The sequence below is a fragment of the Mustela putorius genome, unplaced genomic scaffold (assembly GCF_011764305.1).
Source record: "Mustela putorius furo isolate JIRA1106 unplaced genomic scaffold, ASM1176430v1.1 tig00537350_pilon_pilon_pilon, whole genome shotgun sequence".
In the NCBI taxonomy this organism is placed as follows: domain Eukaryota; kingdom Metazoa; phylum Chordata; class Mammalia; order Carnivora; family Mustelidae; genus Mustela; species Mustela putorius.
The window spans coordinates 7,128,290-7,154,327 of NW_025422471.1; the positions used below are offsets into that span (position 1 = coordinate 7,128,290).

General features: G+C 36.4%; 1 protein-coding gene and 1 non-coding gene across 3 annotated transcripts in view; both read right to left on the reverse strand.

Moving 5' to 3' along the window:
- Positions 1-26,038, reverse strand: part of LOC101682451 (leucyl and cystinyl aminopeptidase) — a 110,986-nt gene that overhangs the window by 63,391 nt on the left and 21,557 nt on the right. For both annotated transcript variants that reach the window (XM_004769950.3, XM_004769951.3), the window contains exons 2-4: positions 8,624-9,464; positions 4,082-4,220; positions 2,637-2,768 (exon numbers count right to left, since the gene is read on the reverse strand). In XM_004769950.3, coding sequence (XP_004770007.2) covers positions 2,637-2,768; positions 4,082-4,220; positions 8,624-9,464 — 1,112 coding nt within the window. The remainder of the gene's footprint in view (positions 1-2,636; positions 2,769-4,081; positions 4,221-8,623; positions 9,465-26,038) is intronic.
- LOC123390481 lies at positions 20,620-20,753 on the reverse strand. The gene has a single exon (XR_006605067.1). It is a non-coding gene; the product is annotated as a small nucleolar RNA SNORA13 (small nucleolar RNA).

Below are 26,038 nucleotides of genomic sequence, written 5' to 3' on the forward strand. Positions count from 1 at the left end.
TATTTCTGTGTTATCAATGGTAATGCCTCTTTCATTTCCGATTTTGAATCTCATGTTTTCTTAGTCCAAGTAAAGGTCTGTCATTTTTATTTATTTTTCAAAAAAACAAAAATAAAAAAACCTGGCTCCAGTTTTACTGATCTTTTCTAATGTTTCTCTGTTACCCCTTTCATTTATTTGTCTTCTGATCTTTGTTATTTCCTTTCTTCTGTTAACTTTGAATTTAGTTTGTTCTTTTTCTGGTTCCTTGAGGTATAAAATCAGGTTTTTTATTTGGGATCTTTCTTGTTTCTTAACATAGGCATTTATCACTCAAAATATCCTTCTCAGAATTGCTTTTTATGCATTCTGTTGGATGCATACACCACCACATGATACTGTAAGAGTATTCTGAATTTGGCTATATACTTACCTTTACCAGTGTGTTGTGTATTTTCATGTATTTTCATTTTACTAATTAGTGTCCTTTTTTTCAGCTGGAAGCACTCCTTTCAGCACTTTTTAAGGGAGAGCTAATGGTGAAGGATTCCTTCAGCTTTTGTCTGGGAAAGTCTCTCTCTCTTTCATTTCTGTAGGAAAACATTGTCAGACAAGAGTATTTTGACTGGCAGTTCTTTCTTTCAGCACCTTGAATCATCTGACTCTCTTCTGGTTGCTAAGTTCTCTGCAGAGAATCCACTGATAGACATATTCCTTGAAAGATACAAGCTTCTCTTCTTTTGATCCTTTTAAGATTCTCTTTGATTTTTTGACAGTTTTATTATCATGTCTCTCTTCAAGCTGTTTGCTTGATAACCTGTCAATTTCATAAACTTGATTATCCAAATTTCTCACCATATTTGGATAGCTGTCAGCCATTACTTCTTTTGAATAAGCTTTCTGTCCCCCTCCTCCGTCTCTTCCTTTTGGAACTCCAGTAATTCACAAATTGTTTCTATGATGGTGTCCCATAAATCAGGCTTTCTTCAGTCTTTTCTCCATTTTTATTTGTTCTCCTGCTGGATAATATCAGCTTTCCTGTCTCTCTCTCTTTTTTTATTTTTCTTTTAAAGATTTATTTGGGCTTGGGGGGACAGTGCATGTGCCAGGCTGAGGGATAGGGGGAGAGGAGGAATCCTTGAGCATGTTCCCTGTTCATGGGGAGCTCATCATGGGGCTCCATCCCAGGACCCTGAGCTCATGACCTTAAATGAAATCAAGAGTTGGATATTTAACCGAATGAGCCATCCAAGCGCCCCTCAACTTTCCTGTCCTCTAACTCACAGATTCTTTCTTTTGCTTGATTCATTCTACTACAGATGTTCTCTACTTCCCCTTTTTTTATTTCACTCATTGTATTTTTCAGCCCCAGAATAAATTCTTTCTTATGATTTCTCTATCTGTTACAACTCTCATTTTGTTCATGTATTGTTTCTAGATTCCACTGAATTATCTTTTTGCTTCCTTTAAAAAGCTATTTTGAATTCCTTGTTGGGTAAATCAGATTTCCATGTTTTTGGGATCTGTTACTGGAAGACTATTGTGATTCTCTGGTGTTGTCATGTTTTCTTGATTTTTCATGTTCTTTGAAGTTTTACATTATTGTCTTCACATCTGAAGTAGCAGTCACCTCCTCCACTCTTTAGTAACTGCTCTTGCCAATGCATCCAAACTTGCATTTCTTTCCTCTAAGAGTGCTGAACTTTTTGGCTAGAAATGTGGACTTCCACAAAGACTATTTTGTCCAGGTGTTACTATCTAAGACAGTATTTCTCAGATGATCCCACACCATGGCCAAGAGGGCTAGAGCTATTTCACATGCCATTACAGGGTCCACAGCCAGGACCATGGTCTATATGCCTAGTACCTGATGCATCAGTGGGCAAGATTCCTCCCAGGTCCTTTGGCATATGGTGCTGGATTCCATAGCTTCCATTTTTGTCCATGAACAGATGTTAATTATTGTTGGGGTGAGAGGACATGAATGAGGGACACATTATTCAGCCATGATGCTATCATCTAATTTTAGTTAATTTAAATGAAAAACCACATAAAGCCCTTGACTACCATATTGTGCAGCCCAGTTATAGAAGCTTTGTTATACATATACTGTCTTACTGGAATTCTCTTGTAGAAGTAAAATTAAAGGAAACTTGAAAATTATTGACTGGGTATTTAATTAATGAAAGTAAATAACACTAAGCAAAAAATAACATTTCTTGCATAAGTTGTCAGAGCTGTGATCCAAAAGCTTATTTTCCTATGTGGAACTTAAGAAACAAGGCAGAGAATCATAGGGGAAGAAAGGAAGAAATGAAACAAGACAAAACTAGAGAGGGAGAAAAACCATAAGATCTCTAAATCATAGGAAACAAACAGAGGGTTGCTGGAGGGGAGGGTGGGGTAGGGATGGGATAACTGGGTGATGGACACTGGAGAACGTATGTGTTGTAAGGAGCACTGAGTATTATATAAGACTGATGAATCATGGACCTGTACCCTGAAACAAATAATATATTTTATGTCAATTGAATTTAAATTTAAATTTTTTTTAAAAAGCTTATTTCCCTTCATAAAACAGCTGTCAGAAGTCATTAAAGAATCTCTCTTAACCTCTTATGAAACAGGCTTTCAAGACAATTACTACAACAACATACCAGGGTTCCATTTACATCCTGACTCAGGTTCTTCATCTCCCCAACAATGAATGCAACAAGGTAAGTGCTCATTTTCACACTCTCAGAAAACTCATCTTGAACGAGTCCATCTTCCATGATGACTGATGAGTTCTACAAGCAAAGGGGAAAAGATATCTAGTTAACTATAAGAATAAATGACAGTAACAAACTAAGAAGTTGAAAATTCAAATAGGATACAAGTAGGGAAGATGTTGGCATATTTTAGTCTCTCAGCACAAGAGAGCATGACTCTTACTCTAAACAGAGCATGGCCTTTACTCTCAACCTGCTCCATTGTGCCTCATCATGCAAATATACTGAGTACAGTGAAAATCTTTAAGGAATTTTAATTTCAAAAGATCCACTTTAAATAAATGTAACTTAGAAATAGTGAATATCAGTGGTTCTGTCTTTCCCCTTTAAAATACCACCCAAACCAAATCCTTCCTTATGATGTAGGAGTGCTCCACTCTACTGCTACAAATTCAGAAGAAGGAGCTACAGATAGGATATCCCTCTGAAAGATCTGAAACAGCTTTTTTAAAGTGCCATGTTGATGACCTTAAGAAGGCTTAGCAGAATCAAATGTGATAAGTCACTAGAGAAGTATGCAGTAGACACAAGATGAAAGAATGCATGCAACATTGCAAGATTTTCTGACTATGAATTAAGATACCTTTTGGGATATTAGGCAAGTAGGTATCTCCCCTCTTTTAAAGGAAGATTAAGGTGAAGAGTATGGCTAGGAGTGGAGCTGCTGAAGTGATGTCCCTATTGAAGGACGGATCACATCCTCTCTTCTCTACAAAGGTTGACTCCATAGTCTGTTAGATGCGACTGTTCCTCTCTACTAACCACATGGGTTCCACATGGCTACTCACGTGTCAGGGAAAAAACCAAAACCCTAGCTTCTGTTTAGCATAAAAGAAATTCTGCTTTGTTTCATCCTCACTGCCTCCCACACAGAATTTACATCTAAGAAACAGGTACAAGCTCTTGTTAAACCTCCACATTTCCATAGAGATTTTTCAAATAACCAATAAAACACAAAGGTCAGTCATGATTCAACACTATCATGTATCACTTTTTAGAATAGCAAATACACATCTCAGAAAATACCACTGTGATCTTTAGTACTAGTTCATATAATATTATTATTTGTACAGCTTTAGTATATGACACACTTCCATTTCCTGCCCACACATTCCACATCCAGCAGGTCTTCCTCTTCCTTCAACTGCTCCTTGGGCTGACTTCTTGATTAATTTCAATGTATATTTTAACTTTTACTTAGGTATTTTAAGAAGGAATAAGAATGTATATAATTTTAATCATTCTCAACATTATCACAAAGAGGAATTCAAGTATTAATTACAAAGAAAGAGATCCACTCAAAGGTTTTACATTAAGGAACAGAACAGTACCTTAGGCATATTTGATAAAGCAGTGTATTGCTCATCCCTTATGATCCTGATGATAAATGTGGCTTTAAATCCTGGTTCATCAAAACAAGGAAAAGCAGATCTTGCTGCCAGGGGTTCAAACTGAGTTGCTGCAAAGTACCTAAAACAAATGTAAATTCATCCACAGTTATTGAGCACCTACTCTTGAAGGCATCTTGCCACGTACTAAGGACACTAAGATAAACCTGGTAAATCCCAGTCATTAAAGGATCTGCAATCAGCTGGGAGAGGCACAGGTTATATGATGAACAGACACCTGTCAGGCTGTAAACTATGTCATTAATAATGAAAATAAAGCAGTGGAAACAAAGGATAGGAAACAAATTCTGAGTAGCGGTTGAAATACCGTATGGAAACTGGTGACAAAATTTCAACAGTCTTAAAAAATGAGGAATATTTCAAAAGGTGGAAAAGGGAAGAAAGGACACTGCAGAAAGAGTGGGAAGCACAAGACAGAGTGATGGATACTCAGGGACTGGAGGTGGCTGTCCAGGATGGCTGGAGATAAAGCCACAAAGGTAGCCTACAATGGGCTACTGAGGTCTTAAAAAGGTTTCAGATGGACATCAGTATGAAAGGTGGTCATTAATTGCCATCAATCATCTACCCAGACTCTGGCTTCACAACACTAAACCTTAAACTTACTACTTACACTTTCATGAAGACTAAAAAAAACAAAAAAACCCCTAGGCACTCTGTAGTATGATGGTCTTCACAATCTTCAGAAGTGAATAAAAATATTTCCTCCCTTTCCTACAGCACAGCAACAACACATGAGACTTAAAATCATACGAAAGTCCTCAGTTAAAAGTTGGGAGAAGAGCATAAAAAGAAAAAGAAGAGAAAATCAGATTTTCAATTAAAACGGAGGAATAAAAGAGATCTGCAATTGGGAAATCATCCCAATATGGCCATAGAGTAAGCAGGGCAAGTATGGCCCTGTTGCACATATTTTAGGTACAAGTCAATATGGCACATGTACAATCACCCCTCTGGACATGATGACCTCACTTGCTTATGGCTTAGTTTCCACTTCGAAAAGACATACAGAAAAGAGTGTGGGATTTAGAGTAAGAAGACAAAACCCTGCATGTGACTTTAGGCAAATCAGTAACATACTCCTCGGTTTCCTTATTCATTAACTTAGGACTGAGGTAGGATCCTCTGCCAAACAGTTAGGGGTTTTGTTAGAATCTATTAAGTCTATTCAAAATAAAAGCTACTTGTCTGGCACAAAGTCCAACATAGATGTTTATTACCAATGCTAGATAGTCATAACTCTTCATTCACACTTATAATTATCGTTTTGTTCCCATAAGGATTTGCCCAAATAATTGTTTCTATTGAGTAAACTGCACAAAAGATAGCAATCAACATACAGGAAACAATTTAAACATACTATGTTGCTAATACTCAATTTCTTCACTTCACTACCAAATTCTTACCTACTTAACAGAAAACTATGGAACAGGGCCACAAGGGACCAGGGGATAAAGTTTAATAATATCCGTAACATGCATATAGTCTACTTAGACCACTGCTTTATTATATAAAAATTGGATTATAATGTTCTGAGACAAAGAAAATTTTAAATTACTGTTCAAAGGGATGCAATAATAACTTTTACATAAAAGTCGCTTTGAGAAGGTTGCTGCTTGAGGATACTTATAATCTATCCTATCTATGTTGAACACCCTGAAGCTTATGCTTTCATTAGTGATTTCCTTTGCTTTCAGAAATATTAGCTGCACTTTGAGCATTACCTGAAGTGCTGAAGACAATTATGAATTAGCTGGGGGTCATGCAACAGAATTCTAACCACTGGGAGTAACAATGGGTAAATGAAAAGGTGGTGTGAACTAGGGAGCCAATACATCACAGTGGTTAAGAACAGAGCTTCTAATGAAAATGACATTGAGGTCCCCCTCTGCTACTTGCTAGCCGATGTTAGATGAATTGCTTTATGTGCCTCTGCCTCATTACCTGTAAAATGAATGAAATATTAATATCCACCTCTTGGTGGGTTTGAAAAGATCAAATACTAAACACAGAAAGTGCTTGGAAAAGTTTCTAGCACTTTGGTTCTCAGTAAATATTATTATTATCACTGGAATTCAGGAGAGTCACATGAAGTTCATTATGGCAGGTGAGGGATAGGAGATAAAACAAGGGCCAGATCTGTTGAAATCTTGAACTGAATCCTATTAGAAAAGAGGAAGTATTAAGGAATCTTAAACCAAAGATCAACATGGTTAAATGTGTATTTCTAGAAATATGTGCCTGGAAACTGTGTGTAAGATGGTGACAAGAGAAGAGTAGGGGATAAAGTGGCAAGTTTGGAGGCCAAGGAGACCAGTTAAGAGGATGCTTGAAGAGTTCAAGAAAAAGGACTGAAAAACTGAAGGACAAAGAAATAAAACACATCCCCATCCTAAATTTGTTTACTAGTTCTTTTAGTATCAGTTTATTATCTAGAACCTTAAGTATATCATCAACACCTTCTAGAGTGAACTCCCAAGTTCAATGACATCTTAGGGTCATTGATGTCTACATCTTAGATGATATCGGTAAAGTTCCCTGACCAAAATATATGTTTGACATTTACATATAATCTGATTTTCCCATCAATAAGGAATGTATCCCTTAATTATTTTATCTAGTTGTTTAAGTAGTTATTCTTACTGCACTTTGGAGGGGGCATGCAAAAAATTTCTCTAATAGAATCATGCAAAATTAAAAGTTGGAGAGAAACCAAAAATATTGCTTTGAATTACAGTTCTCAGATACCTTGAAAGGTAAATAATCTTCTCAACTCTTACTTTCCATCAAGATATACAACCATGTGGGGCATTCATTTTACTGAAGCAGGCAGGTTAACAGATTTATATACTTTTTTAACAGCAGTATTTCACATACTAACTTGTTTTAATATATTTAAAAACACTTTTTAAAATAATATTCTATTTCTTATTTTTAAGGAATTGTCTTCTCTATTTTTCTAGCATTTTCCACAACTTGATCTAGCCCATGGCAAGAATCAACAAGTGACCATACCCCAAATCACCTTTCTCTGCCATACATTTATTCCTTCCATTAGATAGTAGTTGGCCCAAGGGACTCCAAGGGCAATAATCTGATTAGAAGAGATGACCACAGGATTTGTCTTCCAGGTTTGTTTGCATTGTTTTTATGTATATCCTGTAGTTCCTAGAGATGATGATTATAAAGGGAGAAATAAAGGCAAGAAGCCATGAGCTGCCATAATTACAAATTTGCCCTTTTGGGGGAGGGGGAATCCTGTTTACTATATTACAGTTCAGTTTTCTTTGTTAATAGAGACATTTGAACAGGTAAAATTCTAGTTTTAGATCAGAGTGAAAGTAAAAAGAAAAGAAACATTGACCCACAAAGGAAATGGGTATGAACCTATCGTGGGTCACATTCACCTCTGGCAATACCCATCCCCACATCTGACAATCATAAATTTGTTTTTAACATCAGATCTCACACAAGCTCCAGAATGCCTTTTTTTTTTTTTTAAGATAAAGGCAAAGAAAAAAATTACTTTTCTGCATAGGTATAGAGATCTTGCTTTGTCTTTCATCATTTAAGAAGGTTCAAACCATTTCCTTAAGATAGATTTTAAATGTTCATTGCTGTTCTATTTTTCTCAATATACCAACATACATTTGCCAAACGGCTAGCATCAGTAATTCAAAAACTGGCTTACAAAGTAATATGAGAGAATGTGCCAATCAAATTAAACAGCTCTAATAAGATTTCATGTACATTAAGAGAAATGACATTATTGCTACTTAAGAATAACCTGTATGCAGTGTATACTGCATCTTTCCATATTCATATATACTATGAATACTAAGATTCAAGTGAAAAATAACAGTCTAAATAGGGGGCTGAGTACTTTTATGTTTTGAATCACCTTTTTTAAAAACCAAATTAAGTCTCTCCTAGATTTTTTTAAAAATTCCATCAGAAATCCAAATCAAGTGACTTTTTTAATGAACAGCAAATATCAAGGACACTAAAAATGATATATGTAAGCATACAAATGTTCTTCCTGCCCTCTTTCTCCATCTCACTAAGCACCTCCTAAAAGCTCTGCACGTTAGGAAAATAGGTCTTAAAAAAAATAAAAATTCTTTTTTGCATCCACCGAGATCCCGTGAGGTGACTGAAAACTAGATTCACCAGCATTAAAAGCTCAAAATAACTTAAGATTTTGTGCTAGAGACTATAATTGATATAATCTTCATCCATTTCTTCCCACCCACCTGCCTAAATCCCTCCATGACATAGTTGCTAATGACTTTGACTAAGACAGAAATAGTATATTCTTCCAAATCACCATTCTACTATTTTGCACATAACCTCCTAAAAAAAAAAAAAAATTCCAGTTAATGTCTCTTGGTGCGGGCAAAGGAATCCATATTATGTAAGTCATCACAGAGCAAAGAAGTAGAATCATTTAGGAAGACTACCTACTTTTTCTCATTACTTTCATCTGTGTAGGAGATTCCATAAAACCCACAGTAAGAACTAGATATATTCGCTGAATACTCTATCTTCAAGGTATAATTGTGTCCTTCGAGAAGGGTTTCAGGGGCAACAATGGCAATTTGTTCATGAAATGGGTATTCCAAGACCTCAACTTGTTTTTCTTGGCTTGAAACTGCGGACATAAAGGTCACTCTCGAAATATTATGGCCTGTACTGTGAAGAACGATATTCCACGTGGCCTGAAGAGCCTGAAGTGAAATTGTCACAGAACCCTTGAATGTCATCAAGGTGAGGTTTGGGTGTAGGTTAAGTTCATAGCGTAGTGGCATAATGGTGGTGGGAAGCCTGACTTGTGCCCACGGAAACACCTTTCCATTTGTCGCAAGTGGCTGAATTAGTCTCATTGATTGGTTTTTTTTATGGCAGCCTTCTTTGGTAAAGGTACATCTGGGCAGTAGATAAATCACCATGATTATAGAAACAGCAACCGCAATAAGAAAAACACAGACCACCATGGTCCTTGCAGACGGTACGGAACAAGTCCCATCTGGGCTCGGCCTATAGCCAGCTGCACTGTTCCGAAGGCCTGAGCTTCTGTTCATGAAGGACATGCCCAGCAGTTTCGCAGATGACTCATAATCCTCTTCATCCTCATCCATCTCATGCTCACCAAGACCCCGCACCAGCAGTCGTGAACCCCGGGGCTCATATTCCACCTCATCAGGCTCTAGAGGATGCAAACAGGGCTCTTTGGCTAAATCTACCACATCTGGTTCTTCCTCAAACATGCTGTTTTCAATCATATTCCTGGGGAGCTGAAGCAGATCTAAACAACCAAAACATAAGGACAAGGCACAGAATTAGAAAAAAAAATTTTTTAATAAAATGCCTACTATCAAAACCACATTTAATCTAAGAACTTTTTTTTATCACTAAGACTTATTTCCATCTCAGAGCTACTTTAGGTGCTTATAATTATAAGGTGCTTATAATTTCCTTGTGTCATCCATTAAAAACTCAAGCATAAATAAAAGTATACCATAGTCATGAAACAAGAAAGCTAAATAAATGAGCTAGTATCAAAAAAAGGCAGTGGAGACTAAATACTAATTTCCTTAATACACTCCTGTCTAACAACCTGGGCCCTTGTCTTGAGCTTTAAAGGCCCATCGAGGCCCTGGCTTTAGAACTGCTGTGCCTGTCCTCACAGATCAGAGATGTGCCCACCCACGTTCTATGTCCCCCTTCTGGAGAACTGGGGTTTGGTCACCAGAACCACCAGAATTCCTGCCTAAAAGGCCTCAATCCTACTTCTAAGGCACTTGTGGGTCTCTTCGCTGAGTCTTCACTAAGATTCTCCCTACAGAGGAACACAAACTGTTGTATCTATTTATAGGCTCGAATGATAGTTAAGCAAGAGGCTGGGCTATTTTTTGTCTCCGTAAGGGGGATGTTTCTATTTCACAACAAACCAAAAGTGGCAAATTATATACAAAATTTTCATAATCAAGAAATCATTTAAAAATAAGAAGGAAGAACTCTAAAAACCAGATACAACTACAATCCAACCTATTATTTCATGCTTCCAGAGCATTCAGAAACACAACATATTCCCCTCTGTAAAACCACATTATATACCATGAGAATAAGTGGATCTTGAATTAAGGAGAGCTCTTATAAACTACAAAGAACATTACCTGGCAAAAATGAGAACACAAGACACAAAAAGTAAAAAGGGTTAAATCATATACAGATCAATCATTCCTAAGATAAGATCACCCAATATTCTTTATTTAAGAATAGTAGAAATTTAGCTTCAAGGGATTTCAAAATTTGGTGATTGAAACCTCCCATTAATCTTTCTCTGCTAGGTACTTCATACATTATCATTTCTAACTCTCACAACAATTCTAAAAAATGGCAAGTATAACTATTTCAGACATGAGAAAACAAAAAAGAGAAATGGGTTAATTTAGCTTCATTAAGTCACAGTTGTTTCAACACACAACTGATACTGAAGTCCAGGTCTAAAAATCTAATTCCAAATTTTAGATTATTCCCATTATTATACTGCATCATCTTATTCAGCTAATTCAATAAAAATAAGAGTTTATACCTAAATTATTTATTTGCCCTTGGCAATGAAGTTGCTAAGAGTATTATTTTACCATCATCAGAACAAAACATATAAAATTATTTAATATCTAAATATCTACCTTAACAGAAATGCCATGTATTTTGCAATATCCAACAAACACTGAACAGGGGTAACTCATAATCCATGAAACAAAGTATCAGTAAATATTAGAACAAAATTGAGTCTTGAACCAAGTGTGGTCTGTGGACCAGTGCATCAGCATCACCTTGCAACTTTAGGGAAGAGCAGACTCTCAAGCCCCCTTCCTGAGACGGAATTTTAGCAAATTCTCAGGTGATTCATGTGCACATCCGCTTGAGAAGCACCGGTTTCAGCCTTCTCTACGGTCACATCCCAGCCAGCACTAGACACTTCATTCCTGGCTGTACTCGCCGCTTCAAACTGCTTCTTCTTCTGAGAACAACACATTGCTGTTTCAAACTATCCTCCACGTGCCTGTTCTCCCTGTTCCCCTTGCCAGCAATGTCACCATTTCTCATTTCCATCCCAGACTACCAGGTGAACATGTTATGCCATAACTCAGGTTCAGTTGCTATGATATAAATTAAGAAAAATTATGAAAAGTTATTTTCTTTCTGTTTCTCCTTTTTAAAAAATTACATTTAAAAAAGAAACTTTCTTTTCCCTACATGTCATCCCTTTCTGCTTTGGGGAGCACAGAGAACCCAACGAGGTTACATTTTCCTACCTCCTCTCTATCCTGAACTTCCATACAAGCCATGCTACTACTTTATAAAAAGTTTTCTTTGAATAAAACGTTTGGTCACACTCTAGGGGTAGGTTTAGCAAGCTGCCATTTTCCCACCTCCTGTGAATGACCTACAAATGGAAGAGTGACTATAAAATCCTGCTTTAGGCATTTCATCTCCTACACATCCGATAGAACTTCTACTTCTCATGACAAAATGTTAGGGTTTTTTTGTTTTGTTTTGTTTTTTGATGGTTAACTGTGTTTGGAGGTCATTTACTTCTTTAACAGAGCAAATATTGCTGTAACTGAACTTAAAAAGAATTTAACTTTTAATGAACTCCTAAGGGTCAGAAATTTTCTGTGTATCTTTTAGTCCTGGTACAGTGCTGAAGCTTAATTGCTTAATTCGCTTTTTTAAAATATCTGAAAGGCTTTTTCTGACTTTTTTTTTTAACCTCATATAGGAAAATTATGTTCTCTTAGCATTTGCCCATATTGTTTTGTTCTGTGTCAGACCTAATGTAGACAAAAAGGAGGTCGGCACAGTATGGCTTTTTTTATTTAATCAATTTCTAAACTAACTCTAGGTATAACTTCAGTTAACTTAGAGCACACCCACTCTTGAATTCACAACCCCTTGGAACTTTGGTTTTGTGTGTTTTGATTCCTCAGCAGTGCCTTTTTCTAAAGGCAAGTAGTGTTCTACCATCTGACCATTTAAGCATCACCTGTCTGTAGTTCATTTACTACAAATCTTGTGATAAGGGTTTAGTCATTTGTCTAACAAATCCAAATACCCTACTTTTGTTATTTATCACCTATTCAGATTAATAGCTATGTAGAATTTTAATCTTTCAGAAGTAGAATATATTGACTCATCTGCTATAATTTATTGCACATTAAAGGGAAATTTTTGTATATGCGTACAATATCAAATTAAATATATGAAGCCAGGGGAAATCATTCTTGTTATAGGTAACCCATGAAGACTATTCTTCCAACCTATTTAAGAAAATTTTGCCTTGGGGGCACCTGGGTGGCTCATTGGGTTAAGCATCTGCCTTTGGCTCAGGTCATGATCTCAGGGTCCTGGGATGGAGCCCTGCGTCGGGGTCCCTGTATCTGGCTCCCTGCTCTGCAAGAAGCCTGCCTCCCCCTCTCCCATTCCACCTGCTTGTGTTCCCTCTCTTGCTGTGTCTCTCTCTGTCAAATAAATAAATAAAACCTTAAAAAAAATTTTTTTCTTTGGACTCCTAAATCGATACACTTTGATTTTAGCATTAAACTGTAATGGAACATGATTACTCCTTGCTCTAATGGATTTATTTATATTAAAAGAAGGTATTCTACAGAAACAGGAAATTTTCTAAAACCTCTTAATCCATATATACACGCTATCTATAAGCCAGAAGCAAAGAACATCCTAACTGACATGTTTCCATTTTAAATAAATAAGCCCATCTGGTAATCTGAGACAACTAAAGACATTTCTCTTCCTCAGATACCATGAACCAGTGCTCCTCAATGTTGTCTGTGGATCAGTGTCAATCCACAAACTGTTATCTATCTGTGACAGGATATATGTGGACAATTAGTATTTAAAAACTTTCATAGCAGTTTGTCAATTATTTTGTGGCTATCAAATTTAATTATTTTAAAAATGGAGCTTATAGTTCACTTACATTTTTCACTTCAGCTTTCCAATAATTCATATTTTTTTCTTTTTTTCCCAACAATTCATATTTTTAAATGCTATAAAACTTCTGCAACAGATTAAAAATTTTAAAAAAATTAAAAACCTCTATTATTCAGCTCAGGTAATATGGGAAGCAATGAGTTAGATTGTCACTATAATGGCAATCCAGATCAATATGAAGTTCTCAACTATGACAGCAGAAGAAGTGAAAAGGAGGGAATGATTATAAGTCCTGTTAAAAAGGGAGAACACCCAGGAACTGAGGCTTCCTTGGGCCAGACAGGTCTGAAGATGGAACGACAGAGGGAAGTCTACGTCAATTCCTGACACACATTCTGGCTTGGATAACTGGAAGAAAGAATGCCATTCATTGAGATTGAGAATATAGTTTTCAAATTCTCTCTCTTGGTTTTGTTTGTTTGTTTGTTTTGTTTTGTTGCAGGGGAGAGTATAGGAGGAGGAATAATGAGAACGGATTTAGGGATGGCATTCGTTATGGGGCATGACATATTTAATACATCTCTCAGATAGCCAGGTGGAGATGTTTAATTAACAGCATTTTACAGAGTTAAAGACCTCACTTTAGAAAGAAGTTCAAATTCTGCCTCTTCAACTGACTGCTTGACCTCAAAGAGATAACCAAACATCCCTTCACTTCAATTTCCTCAACTATAAATGTGGAAAGCAGAACTATTTTGTAGGACTGTTATGAGGATCAGGTCATGTGGATATGGATTCAAAACAGGGATCTGCGTGGAAGATTCAGATTTCAGAATCACCTGGGTATACAAAACGAAAACCATGCAGATGAGTGACACTACTGAAAGGGAGGTAAAAGAGAGCATCAGCGCTGAAGACACGGGCAGAGGAAGAGGGGCAGAAAAGGAGAAGAAGAAGGAGTGTGCCACAGGTAGGAAAATCAGGAAGTAGTACCCCAGAAAACAAAGAAGTTTCATGAAGGAAGTGGTCAGCATTAAACGTCTTAGAAAGGTCACAGAAAATGAGGCCTGGAGAGGTCACCAGATTTGGCAACCAGGGAACCAGTAACTTTTTGTAGAGCACCTTCAGGGGACATAGTGGATATGAAAGCCTAACTTCAACAGTCCGAAGAATGGAAAATTAACACGGGAAGGCAAGAGCTGCTGACCATTCCTTCAAGGTACATAGTGAAGAGTCAAGAAAAAAAAAAAAAAGCACAGCGTCAAACTACAAGAAAAGATGGCACAGGGCGCCTGGGTGGCTGAGTGGGTTAAGCCTCGCCTTCAGCTCAGGTCATGGTTTCAGGGTCCTGGGATCAAGTGCTGCATCGGGCTCTCTGCTCAGTGGAGAGCCTGCTTCCTCCTCTCTCTCTGCCTGCCTCTCTGCCTACTTGTGATCTCTGTCTGTCAAATAAATAAATAAAATCTTAAAAAAAAAAAAGAAGAAGAAGAAGAAGAAGAAAAGATGGTGCAGATAAAAGTTAAGTTCTTTTGTTTTGTTTTTTGCTTATTTGTCCGTCTTTAAGATGGAAACAACTTAAGCATGAAGGAAAAGTAATGAATGACAAAATGTGGAGGTAAAGGAGTAGACAAGATGAAATGCTGGAATAACATCCCAGAGGAGTAGGAAGACGTCACAAAAACTCCAGTAGGCAGATTAACCTTGATGGGAATGAGGCACTTCTCCTCTGAGCCTGGGAGACAGAAAGTAAAGACGAAGAAGAAAAATGTTTAAGCGCATGAAAAGCTTGGATGTGAACACAGAGTGCCTCCATGTTCTCTGTGATGGAAGAATCAAGGCCATCTGCTCCAAGGCAGTTGTGCAGAAGGCATAGGTGGCTTAAGGACAAAAATAAAGTACAGAAGCCATAGCAGAGGACCAGGGAAGGATGATGCAAGGATGGAGTATGGCTGAGAAGTTCAGTATGCCCAGCAGAATTTGTTGTACTACCAATCTCCATAAATGCCTTGGGCAGTGCTCACCGGCCCAAGTCTACAAGAAGAAAAAGTGTGTTATGTGTATTTTACCACAATTACAAAAAGGAAAATATAAATGTCAAAAAAATTTTAAAGAGTAGAGAAAGCAGATGGGTTCATTCAGTATTCAATGTATAGAGAGAATATGGTGAAAAGTTAAGAGGAAAATGCACAAGAGGTGCTGGCAAGAGAGAAAACGATTAACAGAGGGATTCAATTTAGAAGACACAACAAAAAGGAAAGCTATGGCAAACAATGTGGTGAGCAACTCGAATTAAAACAAGAAAACTTCCCACAATTCTAATCCCTTGAAACTACCATTACATTTTCTGAGAAGATGAAATGAAATGGAGTGTATTTTCAAACCAACAAGGCAAAACAACTTGAAAAGAATAGGCCTGATTTCAACAAGGCTTTTTAGGCAGATGCAAGATTGCTATATTCAATTAGGTAATAAAACAACTTGCTATATTCAAATTGGGCCTTAACAATAAAGATTTATGCTTCTTCAGAGGCCTTCCAGACATACTTAAACAGAGCTAAAAGCTTCAGGCATGAGACAGCTTTTATATCTTCTAGATCACTGCCAAATGGAAACTTCATAAAATTTCTGAGTGATGGCTAATTATCAAATACAGTAATTATTTCCCTAATAAGCAATCCTCTGCCATCAAAAAGAGACTTTATTTTTTAAAAGATTAATCTTAAAAAGGAGAGAAAACAACTAGAATTTAGAACAAAACAGTGATTTTTCTGTACAGCTCTGATCTGACAAAACATTATCCCACTCCTCCTCAACAGACACACTCAAAGAAAATCTTTCCTATTTATCACAATGCTTCTGCTAAGTTACATGCTTAGATACAGCATTTTCTCACCAGAATCTGGAGAGTAGTCACTAACAGAGGACAACTTTTCAAGATGTTTTCAACAGCCCCTTTCCCTGATATACCCTGTTTGCTTACCCTTCAATGTATAAGCAGTGTCATAAAATACTAACACAGAAAGCCCTGTATGTGTTCCTACTTCTGTGTAGTGCCGTTTCAAAAGCCACATTTAATTTTCCAATTGATAGGTGCAAGATCACAACCTATGATGCATGACCCAAGTAAGGTCTTTCTTTCTTCTGTTCCCCCTTCCCACCTTGTCTCTCTTGGGAATAGACAAGACAGCAGTGAATGGAAGACTAGAGGTGGGAGGCAGGAAGATGAGAGAGAAATGGTCAGTTCATACATACCATATGCTCACTATTTAGTTGTAGAAGAAACTAAAAAGTAATTTTCCCTTTCAAGTTACCTCTAAAGTTCACTTCAACACATAAAAATGCTGTGAGAGACTTCTACTTCCAATATGACACAGTAACTGATACCAAACTTCTTTTCTTCTCATAAGCAACTATTACCTAGACAAAATGATGCAACTATTTTCAGTTACTGGATAAACGAGCAATAACATGAGCTTACATTTGTCTGCTTCTCTGCCTTGGGAATACTTTCTAATTTTATTATGCTGAGATAGAGTCCTAGCCGAGCAGGGCTGGTGGCAGACACAAGACACTGGAGAGGACAGAACTGTGCAGAGTGGGGACCACATAAATTTGTATAGGGTTACCTGAGAGTCCTTAACCAATGCTGGGCATAACTACATAAGGCTTACCTAAGAGTGGCTGTAATAAGGTTAATATGGAGTAGAATTACTAGAGGTCAAGCAGGATAGGGAAACATTGCCAGTCTAACCCAACTTGAAGAAAGAAAACTATGAAACTCTGCACATCAATTTGAAAAGCTTGAAAGACTTCACTTTAAGGGAAAAAGCACATCCTAGAATAAGACCAACTCTAGACCACATTAACAAAATTTTAAAACAAGCCCTAACAAAACCCATGGAGCAAAAAGAATCTGGGGGCAGAATTGTGCTAAGTTAGAGAAGCCTGAGAAAAACTTGAGCTTTCCACAGATAGTTCCCAGCAAACATATACAGGGCCATCAGCCAGTAACTAAACTACTAAAACAAACACCACTCTACAAAGAATTTTTTTTTTTAATCAGCATCTCTACAATGTATCAACACTCTTCAATAATTAAAACATTACTAGGCATTCAACAAAACAAGAAATGTGACCCATAAGAAAAAATAAGTCATTAGAAACTGACTTTAACTTGGCCCAGATACTGCATTTCATAAAAACTTCAGAGCTACTATTTGAAATATGTCTTAAATAAAGGAAAATGTTTTGAACAACAAAGGAGAATACATGAACAGATGAGACTCTCAACAGAGAAACTGAAACTACAAAAAAAAGGAATCAAATTGGGGGTGGGGGGAATGGAAATTCTAGGACTGAAAGCTTCAATAATTAAAATAAAAAACTCATGGAATGGACTTAATAATAGATCAGAGATGGCAGAGGAAAACAGTCCATGAACTTGACAGATCACTAGCAATTACCAATTTGAGAAACTGGGTGGGGGGGGAAGACTGAAGAAAAATGAATACAGCATCAGAATTTTATGGAACAATATCAGAATGTCTAACACTTATGTCATAGGAGCCCCAAAAGACTCTGAAAATAAAGCAGAAAAAATATTTGAAGACACAAAAGTTAAAATTTTATTAAGTTTCGTGAAAACACTATTTACCAGATCCAAAAAGGTCATCAAACTCCAAAAACAATAAATACAAAGAAAATCATATCTAGCTACATTACAGTCGAACTGCTGAAAACCAAAGACAAAGTCTTCTGAAAGCCTAAAAACATGACAAAAATAATACAAAGAACACTAACTTTTTATCACGACAATGGAGGCCAGAAGATGGCAGAACAACATTTTTAAAGCACTGCAAGAGAAATATTACCAACTCAGAATTCTATATCCGAAGAAAATATCCCTCAAAAATGAGATAAAGATCTTCTCAAATGTATAAAAGCCGAGAGAACTAATTTCAAGCAGATGTGCACTTCAAGATACTACTAGGAGGTTCTTTAGCCTGGAGGGAAATTATACCAGATAGAAACTCAGATCCATAGGATAGAAAGAATACTAGAAATAACTAATAAGTTGTTAAAAATAAGTTTATTCTCTTTATTCTGCTTAAAATTTCCTTAAAACACTGTATATTAAAGCTATTTAAAAGTAAGATAATATGTGTTTTGAACATATATAAAAATAAAAAATACAAGAGCACAAAAAATAGAGGGTGGATAAGAGGAATTAAATTATACCTGTGAACTGAGAAGGGGAAATGTTAAGTGTCCAGTGAGAAGCCAGACGGGTCAGGTATAAAATATTAAATGGCATAATATTTACAATAAAAAGATTTTAATAAGTTAAGGATACATATTATTAACCCTAGAGTAATCAATAAAAATGTAATTTAAAAGACAGCTAAAAAACTAGTAAAGAAAATAAAATGAAATACTTAAAAAATACCCAATTAACCCCAAAGCCAGCATTAGAAAAGAGACAGAAACAAAAACAAAATGGACAAATAAAAAGGTAGCAAAATGGCAGATTTAAACACAACCAAATGAATAATTTCATCAACTGTAAATGGATTAAGAATTCCAACTAAAGGACAGGGATTATCACATTGGATTAAAAAAAGCAAGACTCAACTTATATACTGTCTAATAAGAGATACCTTTTAAATTTAAGGACACAAATAGATTAACAAATCAGAATAAAATTTTGATTAAAGAAATTCATCAGGATAAGATACCAAGCTTAAATATGAATGTACCTGGGGCGCCTGGGTGGCTCAGAGGGTTAAGCCTCTGCCTTCAGCTCAGGTCATGATCTCAGGGTTTTGGGATCGAGCCTCACATCGGGCTCTCTGCTCAGCAGGGAGCCTGCTTCCTCCTCCTCTCTCTCTGCCTGCCTCTCTGCCTACTTGTGATCTCTGTCTATCAAATAAATAAATAAAATCTTTTAAAAAAAATATTGGTGTACCTAATATGAGAGCTTTAAAATTCAAAATAGAAAATGGCAAAAACTCAAGAAACAGAAACATCTCCAACCATAATTGGAGATTCTATTATCTTTCTCTTCATAATTAATCAAACAAGTAGACAACAAGCAAGCCACAGAATATCTAAACAATACTATCAACTAATTTGGCCTAAAAGACATTTATAGAACATTACACCAAACAACTGCAGAATATCTATGTAACAGTCACCAAGGTGGGCCATATACTGGGCTATAAAATAAATCTCAATAACCTCTAAAAGACTGAAAGAGGGATGCCTAGGTGGCTCAGTGGGTTGAGCATCTGCATTCAGCTTAGGTCATAATCCCAGGGTCCTGGTATCAAGTTCCTCATCAGGCTCCCTGCTGAGTGGGGAGTCTGCTTCTCCCTCTGCCTGCAGCAGCCCCTGCTTTTTTTTGCTCTCTCTTTCTTTCCCTGACAAATAAATGAAATCTTTAAAAAAAATAATAAAATACTTAAAGAGTTTTTTTTTAGACTATGAACTCTGACCATAATAAAAATAATTTTTAAAATTATTTAAATAGTAATAGTAATAAATTGCAATAGTAATAAATAACCTAGACGATCTCTAGATATTTGGAAAACAGAAAAAAAAAACTTCTAAATTATTCACAAGTCAAAGAATAAACCACAAGAATTTAGAAACTATGAAATAAATAATAAAAAATTTTAATTTTAAAAACTGAGAGAAATCTACTGCTTTAAATACCTTTACTAGAAAGAGGTTTAAAATCAATGATATGTTTCCACCCTAAGAAAGTAAAAAGAATAGAAATAATAAAGAACAAAGCAGAAATCAATGAAATAGAAAACAGATACAACAGAAAATTAATAAAGCAAAAAATGCTGGAGGGCAGGAAAGTAATATTACTGGTTCTTAATCATATTCTCCCAGAAACTGGGCTTCAGTAAACATTATGTCAGGTCCTCATGGATCTCCAAGACCAATTTTTCATTTCTCAAAAGTCTAGTTAGGTTCATGATTTGTATCAGAACTGGGTCTTGGGCTAGAGACATAAATTCTCTTTCACAAGCCTCACCATCTTCTGTCTCTTCTGAGAGTATCTGATAAACACAAAATAATTTAGCCAGTGATAATGCTAGCAACATCCATATGTTTTAGAATATTAAAATTTCAGACAATTAAAAGATCCATATGTATTCCCCCACCTCTTAAAATAAAAAGCTAGGGTTTTTTTTGGGGGGGGGGGTTGTTGTTGTTGTTGTTGTTTGTTGTTTGCAAATCCAAGTACTTAAAGAAATTGGGGAGCTATTTAAAGGAAACCTCTTATAATCTCTTCAACAGTAAAAAAAAAAAAAAAGGCATTCTTATGCAAAAAAAAATGTACTTAACTCATCTATTTCTGAATTTAGATTTTTGTATATTGTTTTCTTAAAAAGAGAAATCTTTTTGAAAACCCTTTAAAAGAAACTATACATTTAACAGAAAACCCAAGAGTACATGTGTAAACAAATTAATGTAAAAGCATCAGCTGTTACTTATGCAGCTCCTACACCAACAGTATCCAATTCAAGGACAGGAAAAGGCTGCAAAGCATTTAGTTTCCACCTTTTTTGAAACCACATTGAGTAGTTTCCAAAAGTGAATGGACAACACAAAGGCTGCAAAAAATATCTTTTTAAGTGTCGATTTAAAATTTTAATGAGTACTTCTCAATAAGAAAAAGAAAAAGAAAAAAAAGGGGGGGGGGCTCGTTTTTTAAGCATTTGATTTAAAGTGTTCAATTTATTTGGGGTAAATCACAACTCTGAGTTTCATTCTGCAGAAATAAAACCATTCTGCAGTAGTTCAGGTTACAGTTTTGTGGAACCAAACTCCATAGCCAACAAACACCTTTGTTCTAAATCTCAGGGAGTCAATGACCAAACCTATATTTAAACTAACTAGACCATTCCTCAGGCGGCAACAAATCCTTAGACACATACAACCACAGCAGAGTGCCTGTGCTGCCCCTGACCAGTATGTGAGACCATATATGCGTAACATACGTCTATCTCAGTTTCTCTCAAGCATGCATGGCTGTTGCGGCCACTTCACAGTTTACCCCTAGCCCACCCTCTTCACTCTTCTCAGCCCAAAAGACTCTTTTCTCCCTCTTTATTACACTAGCCCAATGTAGTCTTCTCAAATCCCTAGTTTCTTTCACCTTTTAAAAATCTATTCAACTATTAATGGGAACAAATGTCCTACTGTGACCCATTACCCTACTCTCCTTAAAATAGCACACCATAAAAATTAAGATGTCAACTGTTCTCTCAGAATGAAAAGGTTAGAAGGACTGCAATAAAGAAATGCTTAAATGGGCCTTTAAAAAAATAAGTGAGTGAGACTTTCACAGATAATACCTTTGTCCCCTGTTGTAACTCATGAGACAAAGTAGGGAAAAGCAACTTGATTTATGTAAACTTGACATTATCTAGTCATCATTTGCAAGGAATCCTGCCAACGTGATTATTTATCCAGTACAGGCTTTCTTCTTTGGTCACCACTGTCCACAGAGTTGTGTTTATAATTAGACTGTGCAGTGTTAATTACTCTGGCCGCCCTGCCAATGTTCTATAGGGCCTACAGGGAGAGATCAAAACAATCATTCCCAAATCATGACTCACTTCACTCTTTCCACACTACAAACCCCTGGCAGCCTCTCAAAACTGAAAAATGATAGTTGTGTACACAACATACTTATACAGTCTTTCACATTTAGGATGAAATACGAAGTTCCAAAAAACCAGCTCCATATATTTTTCTAGAATTTTTCTACATTTTAATTCTGTAACTTTTTGCTTATTACAGAATTATAATTTGAAGGCGAGAAGGTTTAAAAAAAATTCCAAGGCTTGGTTTAACCTATAAAGAAGGGAAGTTCTGCATAGGTGAACTGTAATTACAGATTTTGCTTCACATTTAAACAATTCCTCCAGGGAGGGGCTCTTCTCTCATTCATCTTGGTATCCCTGGCACCCTGCAGGGAAAAGAGCTGTAATAAATGCTGAAACGAAAGTAGCAACAGCCAACACATTACAAGTAAATATTAATTAGTGAAAATTACCTCCATGTCCATTCATAGATTCCCCAAGGACTAAACCCAGGTCTACTGAAGCTTGGAGTAAGATAGAATTAATATGCTAACCACGAGGTAAGAAGGCCCTTCTAACACCTGCTGTGGGGTTTTGAGTCACACTGCGTTTCATTTCTTCCGGACACTGATTCTTTGGACTTCTTATTACATTTCCTCCTCTTTCCTCACAGCCGGTATATAATTTAAGCTGATTATGGTTCAGTTTAGTGTTGAGAAACCTGTGGATTCGGGTTCTGGCTCCACCACTTAAGTATGCTGTTGGGGTCTCAGTTTTCTTACAGGTAAAATGGAGATAATAGCTGCCCCATCTGCTTAGATGATCACAGGGGTTGAATCAGATAAATGGGTCATGACACTCTGCAAACTGTGAGGTGCTCCATTAATAGTTTATTGCTCATATATTAAATAATTATGGTAGGAGCTTCAAAATCATAAGCAAATAAACACATCTTCTACTTTTCAGTCAAGCACACTAGCATTTCTCTTTAAGATTCACCAGTACAATCTCCCACCTCACACCTTTTACTATAAAAGGTGATGCTTCTATGTCACCCACAGCAAACATCAGTAAATAAATTCATAAAATAAGTCAAGTCAAGAAACCCCATTTTGTCTTCTGTGCCACAAATACCAAAGGATAATATAAATAACAATTCTGGCCTCCTGATGTCTTTTAAGATCAGCATCAGCAAGGTCCATAGAGGATTTCAGCCAGTATGGAACAGGATAACTTGAGATCATTCTATCTGTTTCACAGAGACTTTAATACACAGGTTTTATATTTTAAGTCCTCTAACTGCTGAGATATTTGCCAAATGGCTGCCTTGATTGTAAAGATACTACAACCCTTCCCAAAATATCTCTAGGGATTAAGTGTATTTTAAGGCCATGCTCATTTACTATAATTGCATTTACATAATAAAACTCAGATAACTAATGACAGCTACAATTTATAAGAAGGCAATTTAAATTTACATAATGCTCACACTTTCTGATTAAAACAACCTAAAGGGCAGTATTACATAGCCATCAATTTCACTTTACCAAACTAAAATACTCAGTCAATAAATTTTTCACCATCTTCAAATTCTACACCGCACTGTATTCTCTGAGTCTAATCACAGGTGGTTTTTTCTGTGCAGTTTTGTGTCCTATAAGCAAAAGCCAACATTTTAGTTCAGAAGGGAAGAAAAAATTAAGATGAACTGGCTAGCTTTATGTTGCAGCTATGAAGCACATTATTTTAAATATCAAGGAGAACATTTAAGATGAAAAGGAAGCATTCATTCTACTAGAAAAAGCTAATGACCAAAGAGTATCAAACACGAACAAGGGCCACAGCACCTAAAGAAGCCTGCTATGAAATGCTTCAGATAAAGAACTGAATGTAAAGGATCAAGGAGAGGGATACATAAATATCTGTAGTTTAATACAAACCTTAATTGTAAAACAAGAATAAAAAAAATGAAATTTCCTTTAATAAAAGAAGAAAAATTTTTACCTCAACAAAGTAGGTGTCCTCTTAACTTATGTCCAGTTACACCTCCAAATTAACCAACGTTCTCCATTGCCCTCCAAAGACATTTTCTGATGCCAGGTGCCCACTGAGTGCCAGAAGGGCTACTCCGTAGAAGGTCCAAGCACTATGTCCCCACAAGAGCAGCTGTATGCTTGCCAAGGATTAGCTGTTCTCCAATCAATATATGCTAGCTAAAATTATAACTGCAGTTATGTAATAATTATTGCATTAAATGAAAAAAAGAAAATCATTTCTGTTCAGTTCTGAAAACTGAACATGCAGCAGAAAAATCCCACAAAAGTGAGTCCCCCAAATAAAACGGCTGCCAAATTAAGTATTAGCAAGTAAAACAAAAAGATTGAGGCAGGAGGACCCTACAGAAGAATTTTTGCCCCTGGGCTTCAAGGATCTAAGTTCTCAAACCCCTTGAATAAAAAATAAAGACCTGGAAGTTACAGATGCATCATGGGTAGCACAGAAGAAATGTGAAGAACTCTTTTTTTTTTTTTAAGATTTTATTTATTTATTTGACAGACAGAGATCACAAGTAGGCAGAGAAGCAGGCAGAGAGAGAGAAGAGGAAGCAGGCTCCCTGCTGAGCAGAGAGCCTGAGCGGGGCTCGATCCCAGAACCCTGGGATCATGACCTGAGCCGAAGGCAGAGGCTTTAACCCACTGAGCCACCCAGGTGCCCCGAAATGTGAAGAACTCTTACTAGTGGACCCACATACAAAATAAAAGCTTTAGTCAATAAGACAATATTAGTAATGAAATTTACACAGTTTGACTTGAAATATTAGAGAAATGCAATTTTCTTTACAGTTTCCATTCTTAACTAGGTTTTTAAAGATATTCATTATATTTGAGATCATGTTAAAGGAAAAGTGATCTAGATCTAAGGTTCACCCTAATAGTTCATCCCAAGAGCACAAATATAAGTTCTTCCAAGCACAAATCATTGTGTATACACCTACTTGTGAATGTCTAAAGAATAATTTTACAGTAACACTTAAGAACTTTGCTCTGCAGTTATACATACTAGTGAGTTTAAACCACAGAATGTTTAAAATAATTTCTCATCAACTCTTAACCTCACAAAACAAACTGAGGGTTGTCAGGGGGAGGGAGGTTAGGAGAGGGTGGTGGAGTTATGGACATTGGTGAGAGTATGTGCTATGGTGAGTGCTGTGAAATGTGTAAACCTGGTGATTCACAGGCCTGTACCCCTGGGGCCAATAATACATTATATGTTAATAAAAAAATAATTTCTCATCAATATATGTCAAAACTTAAAATATATTCTTTAACCAAGTTACTCCACAAGAGAAATGCATCCCATGAATAACTGAAAGATGTATGCATAAGAATGTTTACAGCAGTCTTGTTTACACAGCAGGAAAAAAGGAAACAACCTAAGTACGGAACGATAGGGGATAGTTATATTCATAGCTAATAAAATACTAGGCAGGCATAAAAATTATTTACATCAATTTATTTCTATTTTAAACATGGAAAGGAATTAAAAATATAGTATTAAGAGGCAGGTTACAAAATTTCAAATAAATAAATATTCATCCAATTGGATACACTGTAAATAAAAATGTTAATACTAGTTATTTCTGGGAGGTTATTACTGGGTATGCTGGGTGTTTTTATTATCTATATTTTCCTATGTATAAATAAAGGAAAACATCCTCAAACAGATCGTAATTTAATTTTTCAAGATCTAAAGTTAATGAACTGATGAAAAATTACCATCTAATTTTAGAAATGGTCCTGGATGATGAAATCAAGTAATCTGGATACCAGGACAGTACTTGTTACTAACATCCCACTGGACCTCTTAGTAAGAAGTGGAGTCTCAGGCACCTGGGTGGCTCAGTGGGTTAAGGCCTCTGCCTTCAGCTCAGGTCATGGTCTCAGGGTCCTGGGATCGAGCCCCGCATCGGGCTCTCTGCAGAGCAGGGAGCCTGTTTCCCCCTCCCTCTCTGCCTGCCTCTCTTTCTACTTGTGATCTCTCTGTCAAATAAATAAATAAATAAAATCTTAAAAAAAAGAAGAAGAAGAAGAAAAATTGGAGTCTCTATCTCCACCCCTTGAATCTAATGGTTTTAAACCTTCCTGCCATCAATGGAACGTAGAAGTGACACTGCAAAATTTCCAATCCTAGCTTTAGGAACCCTTGTCACTTTCATTAGTTCTCTTCTACTGACCTGCAACCCCCATGAGCATAAATCTGAGCTAGCCTCCCTGTGGATGAGGATCTACGTTGGAAAGACAAACCAGCCAAC